Here is a 13,044-nt window from a genome sequence, read left to right as displayed (position 1 = left end):
TCTTCCTGAGCTCCCGCTGCTTTCCTCTCTATTTAACCTGCTGCAGCTGGAGCGCTCCCTCAAGAACTGGGTTTCCTCACAATAAGCAGAGTACACAGGGGTTTTGTTAGGACCTGGCTCCCAGCCTTTAAAAGCATTCCCTGGATGTTAGGACCTAGGTGGGAATGGCCTGATGTATGTGGCCTGGTCATGGTTTTGGAAGGAGGGACCCTGGGGTGTATGTGGGGCTGGTGGCTCTGCTCAGGGACGTGGCAGCTCAGCATTCCTAAACTGGGACTAATGGGATGAGGCTGATGCAGCTTTATTGCAGGCTGCTTGGAGTGCTCCTGCCTTTACGGGTTGGGTTGTACCTGCACCCAGGAGGCTGCTCCCTACCCATCTCCCATGACAAGGGTAAGAAACCCTTTTCTGTCCCTGCAAAACCCTCTTCCCACTCCCCACGCTCTGCATCTCCCCATTCCTGCTTGTAGCAGCAGCAGGAGGCAGGAGAGCCGCTGCCCTCTTGTCTGAAACCCACCCAGGGATGCTCCATCCCTGGCAGTGTTCAAGGCCAGGTTGGACAGAGCCTTGGGTGAGATGGTTTAGTGTGAGGTGTCCCTGCCCATGGCAGGGGGGTTGGAATGGGATGATCTTCAGGTCCTTTCCAACCCAAACCATTCTATGATTCTATGCTTAATAGAGCTGGAAAGATCATCTCGTGCTGTGTGTATCTGGTGGTGGAGCACGGCCCCCAGGCAGTGAAAAGCTCCACTGCCCCTGGAGCAAAGGCAGAACGGGATCAGGGCAATGTTTCCTTTAGGAAGAGATGAAACCTGTTGCTTACCCAGGAGCACTGCACTGGGGAGGCAAGGCTGGTTGTTTTGTCCCTTTCTCATCAGCGTTCATACATGAATACTGCTGATAAGGGCAGTCTGTTTCCTTGGCAATGGCAGCTATTGGTGATGCGCTCCCAGTTCATGGAACATGGGGGTAGTTGTGTTTCTGAGGACACAAGTGGTCCCTGGTCACTTTTTGGCCTTTCCTCTATGGCAGGTTTGAGTATGGGTTTGGGTAAGGGTTTGGAGAGGTTTGGGTGTGGGTTTGGGTAGGTTTGGGTAAGGGTTTGGGTAGGTTTGGGTGTGGGTTTTGGAGGGGTTTGGGGAGGTTTGAGTAGGGTTTTGGAGAGGTTTGGGTATGGGTTTGGAGAGATTTGGGTATAGGTTTTGGAGGGGTCTGGGTATGGGTTTTGAAGGGGTCTGGGTATGGGTTTGAAGAGGTTTGGGTATGGGTTTTGGAGAGGATTGGGTATGGGTTTTGAAGGGGTTTGAGTATGGGTTTTGGAGGGGTTTGGGTAGGTTTTGGACAGGTAGAGGTAGGTGTTTGCAGTCTTTGCTCCTCTCCAAGGGATTGGTGAGCAGCAAGCCATGCTTTTGGCCAGCGTATTCCTGAGCTTCCCGATGCCCCCAGCAATGCTCTCTGTGGCTTCCTTGCTTTCCAGTGCAGTCCATGCTTGGAGGTGACCACCACCACCTCCTTCCAAGAGTATAAGCCCCATTTGAAATGAATAACCACCTTCAAACCCCAAACAGGGCTTGTGCAACCCTGAGCTAACCCAGCTGGGATGAGCATCTGGAGCTCATCCACCCTTTCAGGCCTCTCCCATTCCTCGCCTGCCATTCAGCATCCCCTCAGTGTGGGCTCTTCAAGCTGTGCCCAATGATTCCCAGTTACATTTTCATTGCTGAAGGGGTAAATTTTCTCCCACAGACCAGTTTCTCTCTGTTTAGGCAGAGCTGGTGCTGGTGCAGATAAACCAAACCAGGCGTGGGTGCTTTATGGCCGTTTTGACTCAGTGGTGGCCATTTCCTCCCCTCTTTGACAAGGAATGACCTCTGTAACTGTAATACCCTAACAGCAGTGATTTTTCAGTACTCAAATACTTCTCCTAGGGCTGTTTAGAAGCCTCTGACCGGGAGCAGCAGCACAGGGAACATTGATTATATATGGCGTGAGCTCCAAGCTTGTTTTGATGCTGATGAGCTGGGAAAGGAAGCAGCTCCTGCTGCTTGCTTAGAAACCCCCTCTCTTTACTGAGCCCACAGGATCATCATCATCCTGAAGTGTAATAAATGCCTAATGGACCCAATGCACACTGTGAGGAAGAGGTTGATTAGCTCCAGCCTCCTGTTTTTATCCCACAGTAACTGTCTCTACTAGAGCTGCCTTCTTCTTTTCCTATGCAAGTCAGTAGTTTGGTGCAATGCTTCAACATGGACAAATATAGAGATAAAGAAAGTGCCCTTTTTAGTTATTTCCCTTTCTCAGAAGGGCTAAACCCTGGCTGGGCACAGAGATACTGGCACAACCCGTCTGTACCAGTGGTGCAAAGAGGGATGTGGGGTCTTCTTCCATAGGTTCATCCTTTGGGTGAGGGATGCGATCATAGTGTTTCACAGCAGCAGCACTGGGGACAAAGCCTTGCATTAAGCCCTCTGCAGCCAAAAGGGGAGCTTTTGGTTGGCTTTTTGGCAGCCCCTTGTAGAAAGAAGTTGCTAAGTGCAAAGTGTCTCCTGAGTGATGCTCTCCACAGCAGGTAGGAGCTCAGCAAGAGCAGAGCAGGACCGGCCTCCTGGGTGGTTTGTGTCAGTGAGGGAGCTGAGCGTGCAGAGCATCACTAAATGATGCAGTGTTCTAAGGGCAAAGGGCCTCTGGTTTATGGCTTTGCATGGTCAAACTGAGGGTCCAGATGATGCTGAGGCCCAGAGAGGCTGCTTCCTGTGCAAATACAGAGCCTGTGGCAAGGAATATGTGACTTAGACAGAGGGGCCTGAGCTGTGCATGAAGAGGGGTTGAGCACTGAGGTGCTGAGCAAACCAGGGCCTGACTTCTTATGGAATAAACCAATGAAGCTTCCTTTCTGCAAGGAGAAATCTTGTTCTTGATGAATCCCCCCCCCATGCTGAGTTAACAACCCATGAGGGATGTGCTGCTGGCACATGTGTGTGCATGGGGTGGATGGAGCTGAGACCTGGTCAGCCTGGTGTAGCACATCTTGCATCGTCTGTACCCCCTGGTATGTATAGGTAATATACACACATAAAAATACACTTTATATATAAAATATACTTTAGAAAATATATTTTTATACTTTTAATTATATTTTTACTATATTTTTATACTTTATAAATATATATAAAGGTATTTATACCTTACTAAAGTTGTGGTAATGGTGGAAATAGTCCCTAAGTGCTGCAGGAGGGGGTCTCCTGTGAGTTAGGACAAACCTGCTCCTATGTCCTTTCCCCTACCATGGTCTGGGTGATGGAACAAGGACCACATAGAGAGTCCTTGCTTGCCTTTCCTTCATTGCACTGAGCACAAACGCCCTGTGGAGCAATCTGCCATTCCCACTGTTCCTTCCTCCCGCATCCTTTTTGCACACCGATGGCATTTAACATTCAACCACTGCTTTAATGATGCTTCAGCATCCACCTTGTGCTCCCCCCTGCAGAATCAAGCCCATAAACTGGGCTGTTGGTTTCCCCAGCCACCTACAGAGACCCTGAAGAACCAGCCCTGCATCACTTAACACTTGCTTTATCCTCTGGTCATAACTGGGATGCTCTGGGCTGTCAGTTGGGAAGTCACCCTATACAGAGGCACAACTCAGTGCTGGGTCTTTATTAAACACTGTCATTTATTTAGGTGATGGGTAGCTCCTTTATTCAAACAGAACAGTTTATTCACTGCAGAGCTCTTCTCATGCCTGTTTGGGACGAGTTAGCATTAAAAAAAAGAAGGAAAAAGGCTTGGATACATGCAAATCATACTGAACGGTGCCAAGTGCATTAAAATGAGTAGCAGAGTCTCTTCTAAGATACCTACAACCACTGACAGTGTGGAAACAGCTTCCTGGTGCAGGGATGCTGAATGAACAGAGCCAAGGAGATGGCCAGAAGTCCGTGTTAGCACCCAGACAAAGCAAAGCCAGAGTCACTGCTGCGAGCCAGGGACACAGGGGGTCAAGAAGGGCTTTGAACAGGTAGAAAGGGGCTCCCTGTTAGGCAAGGGAGTCACATCTGGGCCTTTGAGCAGAAGGGAGAGGAAGGGTTTGAGCCTTTTCTGCCCTCCCCCAGGTTTGGGATCGGATGGAATTCTGGTTCAAAAGCCAAAGCGCCCATCCCAGGGCGGCTGCTGCTCGGGGCTGAGCCATTTCCATCTCAAACCCCATCAAAACCACGTCTTTTTGGGGGGGAAATCCCCGAACTATGTTCTAGAAACAAAGCTCATCTGGTCCAGTGGGCAAAGGACGCAGCTGAGCGACCCTCTGTGGCACAGGGCTGACCCCAGCCTTGCTTTGCCGTTATAACCCAGCACTGGGTTCTCTTGATGGCAGGATTGAAGCTGAGCTGAGCCCTGGCCCCAGATCCTGCCGATCCCTCCCCAGAACCCATCGGATGCTCCCAGCACTGCTCCAGGTACCACGTGGAAAGCTCTGGAGCTGCTACAGCAGCATGGCCAGAGGGAAGCTGGGTTTTGCAGCCCAGTGAGTGATGTCCAGGCACACTGTGGGATGGGGCTTAGCTCCCCACTGGGAAAGCAAAGCTTTTCCTATGGGCTTGGCTCACGATGTTAAGACAAACACCCCCCAGTTAGCGTGGGGTCAGGCTTGTGTTGTATCTCAGCAGATAACACCCTTCCTCAGCCATTCCTGAAGTCGGGATTTAAGGTTTATCCCAGCAGCAGTCCCCTTGGGGTGACCGCTGTCTGCCCGTCACACATGGGGTGCTAAGGAAAGGGAGTCCTTCTCTGCTAAGGCTGGGCACTTCTTCCCCTCTATTTCTTCTACGAGCCTCATCTTCCACCACCTTGGAGATGCGTTTTTGAGAGGTTAAAAAGCACAGCACATCCCTCGTGTTTAAAGAGGCCAGCTTCCCTAAGACACAAGTATTCAACATGATCACCTTTATGTGTTCTTTGAAAGGAAAAAACAAGTTGACACACACGGAACAGGAGAAAGGCAGCAAGCTGGACTCCTGAAGCTCAATGGATCAAGCTCCATCACCAAGGTCTCAGTTGTAAGCCATCCTTCCTCACCGTGCCCACCCAAGAGAGCCAGACATCATGTCTGTGGGGTAGCAGCACCTTGCTCCCAGTCGGGGAGCTCCCCAACCTCGACTGTTCTATCTCTCTGCTGCAAGCCTATGGGGTCAGTCTTGTCTGCTCCAGCTTGCAGGTCCTCCTGACTGTCAGCCAGGCCATCCTGGCTCTCCAAATCACTGACCTGCCCCTCTCCGAACTCCAGGATGGTCGGTAAGTTCCCTTGCTTGGGGCACCGTCTCTTTAGGCTCACCAAGAAGGGTTGAGGCAAGGAGAAGATGTCCACGTTGTTACCCAGGTCGATCCAGGTGATGCTAGGGAACTTCTTGGGGTCCTTGAGGGCTTCGGTGAGGTCCCTTAGGATGCCTTTGGTGAGGCGGTTGCCGTTGAGGGAGAGGGTGGTGAGGTGGGGCAGGATGCAGAGGGCAGGCAGGAGCTGCAGCAGCATCTCATCCGTCAGCTCCGTGAAGCACAGCTCCACCGTGTCGATGTGCTCCGAGCTGTGCTGCAGGTAGGACGTGACGCGGTCCAGGTCCTTGAGGGTCAGGGGGATGCCCGACAAGTCCACCGTGTTGTCCTGAGGCTTTCCCATCAGGACAGCTTTCAAGCTGGAACAGGGGGAAGGAAAGGAAAGGCTGGTTTAAATCAATGGTGACAAGGTGAATCATAGAATAGTTTGGGTTGGAAAGGTCCTTCAGATCATCTAGTGCCACACTAAACCAGGTTGCCCAAGGCTCTCTCCAACCTGGCCTTGAACCTTAAGCATCCTTCATCTGAAGAGTCAGGCCCTCGCTTTAACAACATCAGTTCTAGTCTTAAAGCTTATTTAACATAGGAAAATAGCTCCAGATGTGTAGGACCAAACAGCTCCAGTAGAAATACCTTACTTGGGTGCAGGATCCATTGAATCATAGGATGGTTTGGGTTGGAAAGAACCTTAAGATCATCTAGTTCCAACCCCCCTTCCATAAGCAGGGGTACCTCACACTAGACCACGTCACCCAAGGCTCCATCCAACCTAGCCTTGAACACAGCCAGGGCTCCATCCTCAAGCACCCCTTGGTAGCACAACAAGGAGTTAAACTACTGATAGTGCTCTTTTGTTTAATACAAGTTTTTGTAGTTCTTATGGCAATGCAAAACCCATCATTAAATGATCCAGCGCCAAGTTCCAGTGGGTAGATCAATAAATCTGGACTCTCACTAAACTCCCCTGTGCCCTGGAGCACTGATGTTACAGCATGGGCTATAGAACAGCAGGGGCACTATATAGCAGGGGCTATATAATAGCAGGGGCAGTGCTATTCATGGCACTTTGTGGTTTGCTGGCTTAGCTGACACCTCAAACGCACACCTCCACAGTAATTTAAACAGGATCTATACTTATCCCTTTAGAAGGGCTCATTTAACCTGTATGTGGGCAGGAAGATAGCTGTTAATGTGATGTGCTTCTCTCAATTGGGACTTTGGAGGTGTTGGGGGAAGAAACCAGTGAAATAGTATATTTGTTATTACAAGAAATAAAGTGGTGCTCATCATTTGGCAGCTATTGCTCTCCCATCTGTACCACTGCATCACTGCTGGAACAAGCGAGGTGGAGAGAAGCTTGGAGCCCTCGGGGTGATGCTTCAGTAATAATCTCTTCCCACCTATCCAAACTAAATTACTCTTGTCTTGCAGCGTTTGCGCACCAAAGCTGGTTATAGTGGGATTGCTGTCAAATAAGGCACGGTTTCCCTGCAAAGAAGTGAGAACCATGTAATAGTATGGCTAAAATAAGCATCTAGGGGTTGATCCTTGTTTCATCCAGCACAGAGCGATGCTGCGCGCTTGCCTTCATGCAACTGCTTGTGGGGCTTTAAGTTAGCAAAGCCATGAGGATAACAAAAGGGGAATAGGGATAACTTCAGGGCAGCTCTTGTATTGTTTGCAGCTGCTTTCAATAGTGCTTCCCATTTGGTTTTTCCTTGGGGCATGCAGACAGCTTCTGCCAGCAACTAAAAGAGAATTCCTCACTAGGGCTCCATTCATTCCCCTTGAGAGGGATTTAGCTGGTACCTACCGCAATGGATTGATTATCTTGTATAAATAGCCTTTCCCCCCTGATGCTGTGCACTCTGTATCCATGGCAGAGGAAATCTCTGGCATCACCACACTGGAGGAGCCCCTGTGCTTGTATTGAGCAGGGGGGGTGTGGAATTTGCTGCTCCACAGCAGCCTACGCTCAGTCTGTCCCTTGGGACACAAAGCAATCCCAACCCTGCTTTAATAGGAGCAGTTTGTGTGGATGTTCCACAGCTCCCCATGGAAATGAGGGGGATTTCTGCTAGCAAACAGCTGTGAAAACTTTCAGCTCTGCCATAAAGTTTGCTGCAGAATGGTTCCAAAGCTCTGGAGGAAGAGCTTACCCCTCACCAAATCCCTATGAGCTCTTGTGCAGGATCAGATGCTCCCACTTGGTTTCATCCTGTCATTTTATAAGGATATTCCATAGGGGAAGAGACAGATTTTCTTCCCCATCTGGAAACACTGTGTGGGGTTTTGACCAGCATAATGATAGGATTGGGGATACAATCATGCACTCAACTCCTGATACTGCTTTGGCAGGATGCTGATGGGAAAGCTGTTTGCATGCAGTATTAACTCAGGCCAGAACACGTTCCCCTGAACAAGAACAGTGATGTTTAGATCAAAGAGCACTAAAAGAAAGGGATTTCCTCGTGGTTTCATTGCTCTAAAGCACAGATCAGGACATGAGTTGCTCATGCATCAGGTAATAAAGTAGAATACGGCCGTAGAGCCACTTCCTTAGGGGTGGACAAAGGAACAGGTTGAGAAGAAGGAAGAGGCAACCCCATAGAGTGAAGAATTACAGTAAGAGATCTACAGGTGAGAAAACTACTGAAAATGAGTGAATTTGATGAATCACCAGGAAAAAGCTGAGATAAAAGTCTTGTCCTGTACTACTTACCAAGGTAAGTCCTCGAGAGCCTTTTCAATGTCCCTACTCCTGCTTTAAATGACAGGCAAAAGACTGGGATAGTTTGGGATTGGAGGGAAGGAACATAAAGAAATGCAGCAAATGCTGTTAGTAATAGTGTTGACAAAAGGGTTTAAACTCCCCCAGCCTCAGAGGAGGACCAGAGACAGGAAAATCTGATTATTTAGCTTAAATGAGGGATGTGATGGAGGTGTATGTAATACAACTATATTATATAGGTGTTATAGATAATATATATTATATATAATTCTGTAACATCCTATATTCTGTGTATATAAACTGTAATAGTAAGGATGAATAAAACAGAGAAGAGGATGAGAGGCTGCTCTTTGTCTCTTTGACACCCACTGATGCTCAAACACTGAACTCCCAGTGGATAAAAGGGAAGAGCTGGGATGAAGCCCCAGCCCCAGCCCCAGCCAGGGGATATCACTGAGATCAAGGGCTCTGTGGGAGGTCCAGAGCAGAACATGGGAAGTCATGTTTGTTAGGATTTAACAGGAGAAAACGAAAGGAAATTGGGTCTGTGTCCTGGGGTGAAATAGGAGAAATCCCATAATTCAAACAGGGCCCTTTCCCTTCATCACCGGGAGCCTGGAAAAGGGCTGGTGGTCCTGAGACCCCAGGATGCTGCTCCAAAGGCTGGGAACATATCAGAATATACCCATAAGTGCTGTGTATGCTGTTCTGTAGCTGCTCCTTATTCAAACTAGGGAAAAGGGGCAGAGCAAAAGGCTTCTACTTACACCAGGAGCAAGGAAATGACCCTATTTCCCAAGCTGAATGCAAAAAGCTCCTGTTACCAGGTTTGTGATGCTGCCTGCTTGGATACTTCCCTTTTTCCTCCTCCTCTTTTGTTTGACAGAACCCCAACACTCACCCCAACGTGAAGGATGAAGTCCAAAAGCAATGCAGACAGAGCCCACATCAGGATGGGACCTCCCAAAGCTTGGAGCTGTGCATTCCTACATGGGACCACCACAGCTCATGCTCACCCTTACGCACTCCAATGTGTGTGTTTCCTGTTGTGATTTAGTTTAGTGCCACACTAAATAGAGGTTTAAACAGCATAGTTGAAAGTCTCTGCTCTTCACAGCCTTCACAAAGGGAGAGCATGGAAAGACTTCACTTCTCAAAGAGATTCAGGGAAAAGAGGATTTTTAAAGGTATAAATGTAAAAAGATGTCATTTTAAAGCCCATTGCAAGCTTACCAATAAATACATGAACAGTTCCTGAGTCCTTGCTGTTAAGAGCTAAAGTCCCAGTGGGAATTAGCTACTCTGGGCTCTTCTCATGCCAAGAGCCTTCCAGTCTTGCTCAGGTTTGCAGTTCTAATGTTATAAAGCCTGGACATCCCCATTGCTAACTTACTTTCCCTGCTATCACAAGTCCAACTTGCTCCTCCAGTGATCCTAAAGAAGATCTCCTATTGCCATTGTGACAGCAGACCCTGGGCTACTTCTCAGCTCCAGCACAGCCTGGTTTTAAGCATCCTAAGAGCATATGCGGAGGGGATGCTGAAAGGTTCTCTCCATGTTCTCCCTGCAGCAGGATCCCATCACTGCAGGCTGGTGATGCGTGATGCTCACAGCAGCCCTCTGCGTGCCCTGGAGCATGGGCTGCTCCAGGAATAGCTCTCTGTTTACACATCCTTCCAAATCCCACTCCATTTTCCTTGGCTCCGCACCAAGCTTCACAGGCCTGTTCCTCCTTACCCCATCAAGCTTGGTGTTTGATGGGAAGAGCAATGGCTGTGCACACAAGAGCACCCCCTGCACCAGGATAACTGATACGGGTCGAGTGGCTGTGGCCACAGGGCGGTAGTGGAAGGACCATGGGCATCAGAAAGATCTTGATCAATATCTCATCACAGTGAGATAAAGCCCATTCATTCAGGTTTCTTTACTAAATTGACTCATTTCTTCACTAAATTACTCCAAACCCGTGTAATGTCTCCACAGACATGCATTAAAGTCTAAAATACAAATGAGAAAGAGACGGTTTTAGCCCTGGATGATGCTGATCCTTTCCACCAACCCCATCTCCTTCATCTCGACCCATTTGATGAAGAGCCATCCACTAGAGAGCACTGTCACCCAGCCCTTGGTGCCCAAAAGCCAGTAAATCACCCCAAACCCACATCAGAAAGGACACAACCTAAGAACTGTACCTTTCAGATGCGTTCCCAGCTTGCAGACATTATCTCATCCCTGGTATGGTGAAGGGATACCAGTGCCATTAGATGCCCTACCTGCCCTCTTCTGCTGGGTATGCCCCATAGGCAGAGTTAGCTAAGAGCTGGTGATGGCTTTGGAGAGCTTCAGTCAGGCTTTGAAGACCCAAATCCAGCTCTAAACACATTTAAACACCCTAATATAGTTCAACTAACATGCATGTGGAGGAAGGAATCTGAATCGGCACCAAAATGCCTCCTTGGGGCAAAACAGAGTGAAGAAGAAGAGAATGAGGAATAAAAGAAACAGAGAAGAGTTAAAGATTTACTTTAACATCTCCCCAAATGCCTCCAATTCCACCCCAGAGCATCTTCCTGAGGAAGGGAAACAAAGGGCAAATTTTCTTGGCATTAAGCCTCTGGCAATGTGATATTTAGTCCCTTTCTAAGGCCAATGTGCCTCAATCCTGTGCTAGCACCAAGAAGGGAAAGCAAAGGGAAGGAAGGTCAGGGCAAAAGTGCAGCAGGGCTTCTGCCCTGTCTTTTGTGGGCTGCTGCAAGTGCAAAGGCTGCACTGATTTGGGATTGATTTACATCTTCTGCATTGAGGAGAAGAACATCAATATCCAAAAGGAACCAGACACATCGAATGAGTTATTGAAATGAATGTAAAAGGGGGGAAAAACCTCATGCAGTGGTTTTGGTTTTCAATCCAAACCACATAAATCTGACCCCCTAACATTGCCCAAGTGACAACGACAGATCCACTACCTGGGAATTCAGGGAAAGTCCACCCAGGTCCAACTATTGGGGTTATTTGGTGACCTATACCTGCTCATAAGGCCCTATGATGGTAACCCCGAGAGAAGATCCCACGGCAAGTTTAAACCAGAAAGAAACAACATCAAGGATGGACCAAAATCACACCCATCCCTTCCCATGGCCAAGCTCCATCAGCAACCCATCCTTCCCTGCAGCTTCCCCCTGCCTATAGCTGCGGGGTTACTGCTATGTCATCATTTCACAGCATCTTGGTGGTACTCAGCCAAAGGACCCAATTCAACCTTTAAAAGCAAGAAGCTTCTTGGCAAATGAAGCTCTGTTCCCTGCAGAACCAACTCGAGGAGTGTCTCCAGTAGGGATAATTAAGCAGAGCTGCTCTCATTTGATGCTGCTCTGCCACCTCCTTGTCACGGTCCAGATGTGAGGGGTCAAGATCCGAGTATTCAGCGAGGCTCTGCAGGACAACCACCATTGCTGTGCTACAAGGACAGGGATTTCTTTCCCCACAACTTGTTTTCAATTTCCTGCTGAACGAAGTCCTAAAAATAAGCCTTTGGGATCCATCAGAATGCTTTGCTATAATTATAACTCTCTTTAACTTATTGCAAACAGAAAACGTCATTGTCCTGCTGTTGGAATACTCCGTTTTTCCAGCCCCATCCTCCCCAGAATGAAATGAATTTATACCCTCTTTCCTACGACACATTTTGCTCTGAAAACCTGCATTTTCCTATAGCGAAACCCTGCTGGAATACATCCAACAAACCCGATTCCAATGCAACAAGAAACCGCAGCCAAGGCCACGTTAACAGCGCGCATTGGCAGAAGAGGCCGCTTGCACAAGTGCCAACGGAGAGAACAACCACAAACGTAAAGGAAAAGCAACACATTGGGATTGGTGCTTCTGTAAATGACCTCCTGGAAGAGGCTGGGAGCGGGATAAGAGGTTGTCCAAGTTTGCATCATAACAACCAACAGTTGGTGAGCCAATAAACACCATTTCCTTTACATTCTAACACGGGATTCAAAGGAAAGGCTGAAAAGACTCTTGGAAATGGGGTTTTTGAGTCTATATATAACAAATACCCAAGGAAGTATTAGATTTACAAGAGCAACTCCTCACCAGAGAGAAAGGAAGCCGATGTGCTCTGGTTTGAGTGGGAAAACAGCCTTTGAATTGAATTCTAGCCCTCAATGTCCAAAGCAGAGACCAGAGGAAATCACAAGTAAATTGCTCATAAACTCACCCCATTTCCTGCCAATATGTTTAAAACAGTTCCAAAACTGGTGAGTTGAAAGGAAAAGGAGAAGAAAAGAAACAGAGAGGGGAAGATGCAAGAGGAAAGAACGCAATGGTGAGAGATAGGAGATCCATGGGCACAGATGGATGGAGAAGGGCATCCTGATGGCCGGGGCTCCTCCTGCAAAACCAGGATGGCTCAATGCTTGACTGCTCCTTCTCTGTCCCACCCAGCAGAGATTTCAGGGACAAAGAACTGAGTTTTGCCACATCTTGTCTATCTGCAGGTGAAAAGGGTTGGATTTAGTCATGTCCCATCCATCCTTTCCAGGGCCTGGGGGGCTGTGGGATGAAGGAAACGCACACAAACTGAACAGGCTTCCACTGAAGGGCTGAGGTTCACATTCACAGAGGCTGTTTGTGCTTCCTGCTCCTTGAAATAAGTTGAATTCCATTAACACAAAGGGGAAGAACACAGGATTTGTGCTGGGGGAAGGGGATTAGGGAAAAAGCTTCAACTCTGCTCCTCCAGCCCTGTTTTCCCATCAGAAACCAGCCCTAAGAGTCTAAAGAAGCCCCTCTCCCAACTGCTCTTCCTGCAATCGGGAATGATCGGCTGCCAAAGCATGTGCTTTGCTTCCCCTAAGCTGTTTATTTTAGTGGAGCACAGAGCACATGTGGAAGAGTTTAGGCAAGCAGAGGTCCCCAATGGCCTCGGCTGCTCTAATGAGAGCCAGAGCACGGGATGCAGCCACCAGCCCGGCTCC

The 13,044-nt window shown here is 48.5% G+C and overlaps 1 protein-coding gene across 2 annotated transcripts in view; it reads right to left on the bottom strand.

Moving 5' to 3' along the window:
* Nucleotides 1-4,769: 4,769 nt before the first annotated feature.
* The window catches only part of LRRC75A (leucine rich repeat containing 75A), a 70,387-nt gene continuing 62,112 nt past the window's right edge, over nt 4,770-13,044 (bottom strand). For both annotated transcript variants that reach the window (XM_061363395.1, XM_061363394.1), the window contains exon 4: nt 4,770-5,687. In XM_061363395.1, the coding sequence (XP_061219379.1) occupies nt 5,102-5,687 (586 nt within the window). In that variant the 3' untranslated portion in view covers nt 4,770-5,101. The remainder of the gene's footprint in view (nt 5,688-13,044) is intronic.

Source organism: Neopsephotus bourkii, unplaced genomic scaffold (genome assembly GCF_033783945.1).
Source record: "Neopsephotus bourkii isolate Nb327-2 ecotype Australia unplaced genomic scaffold, CSIRO-AGI_Nbou_v1 NB_1154, whole genome shotgun sequence".
Taxonomy (NCBI): domain Eukaryota; kingdom Metazoa; phylum Chordata; class Aves; order Psittaciformes; family Psittacidae; genus Neopsephotus; species Neopsephotus bourkii.
The sequence above is the reverse complement of the archived record's forward strand: the minus strand, read 5'-3'. Positions and strand labels throughout refer to the sequence as shown.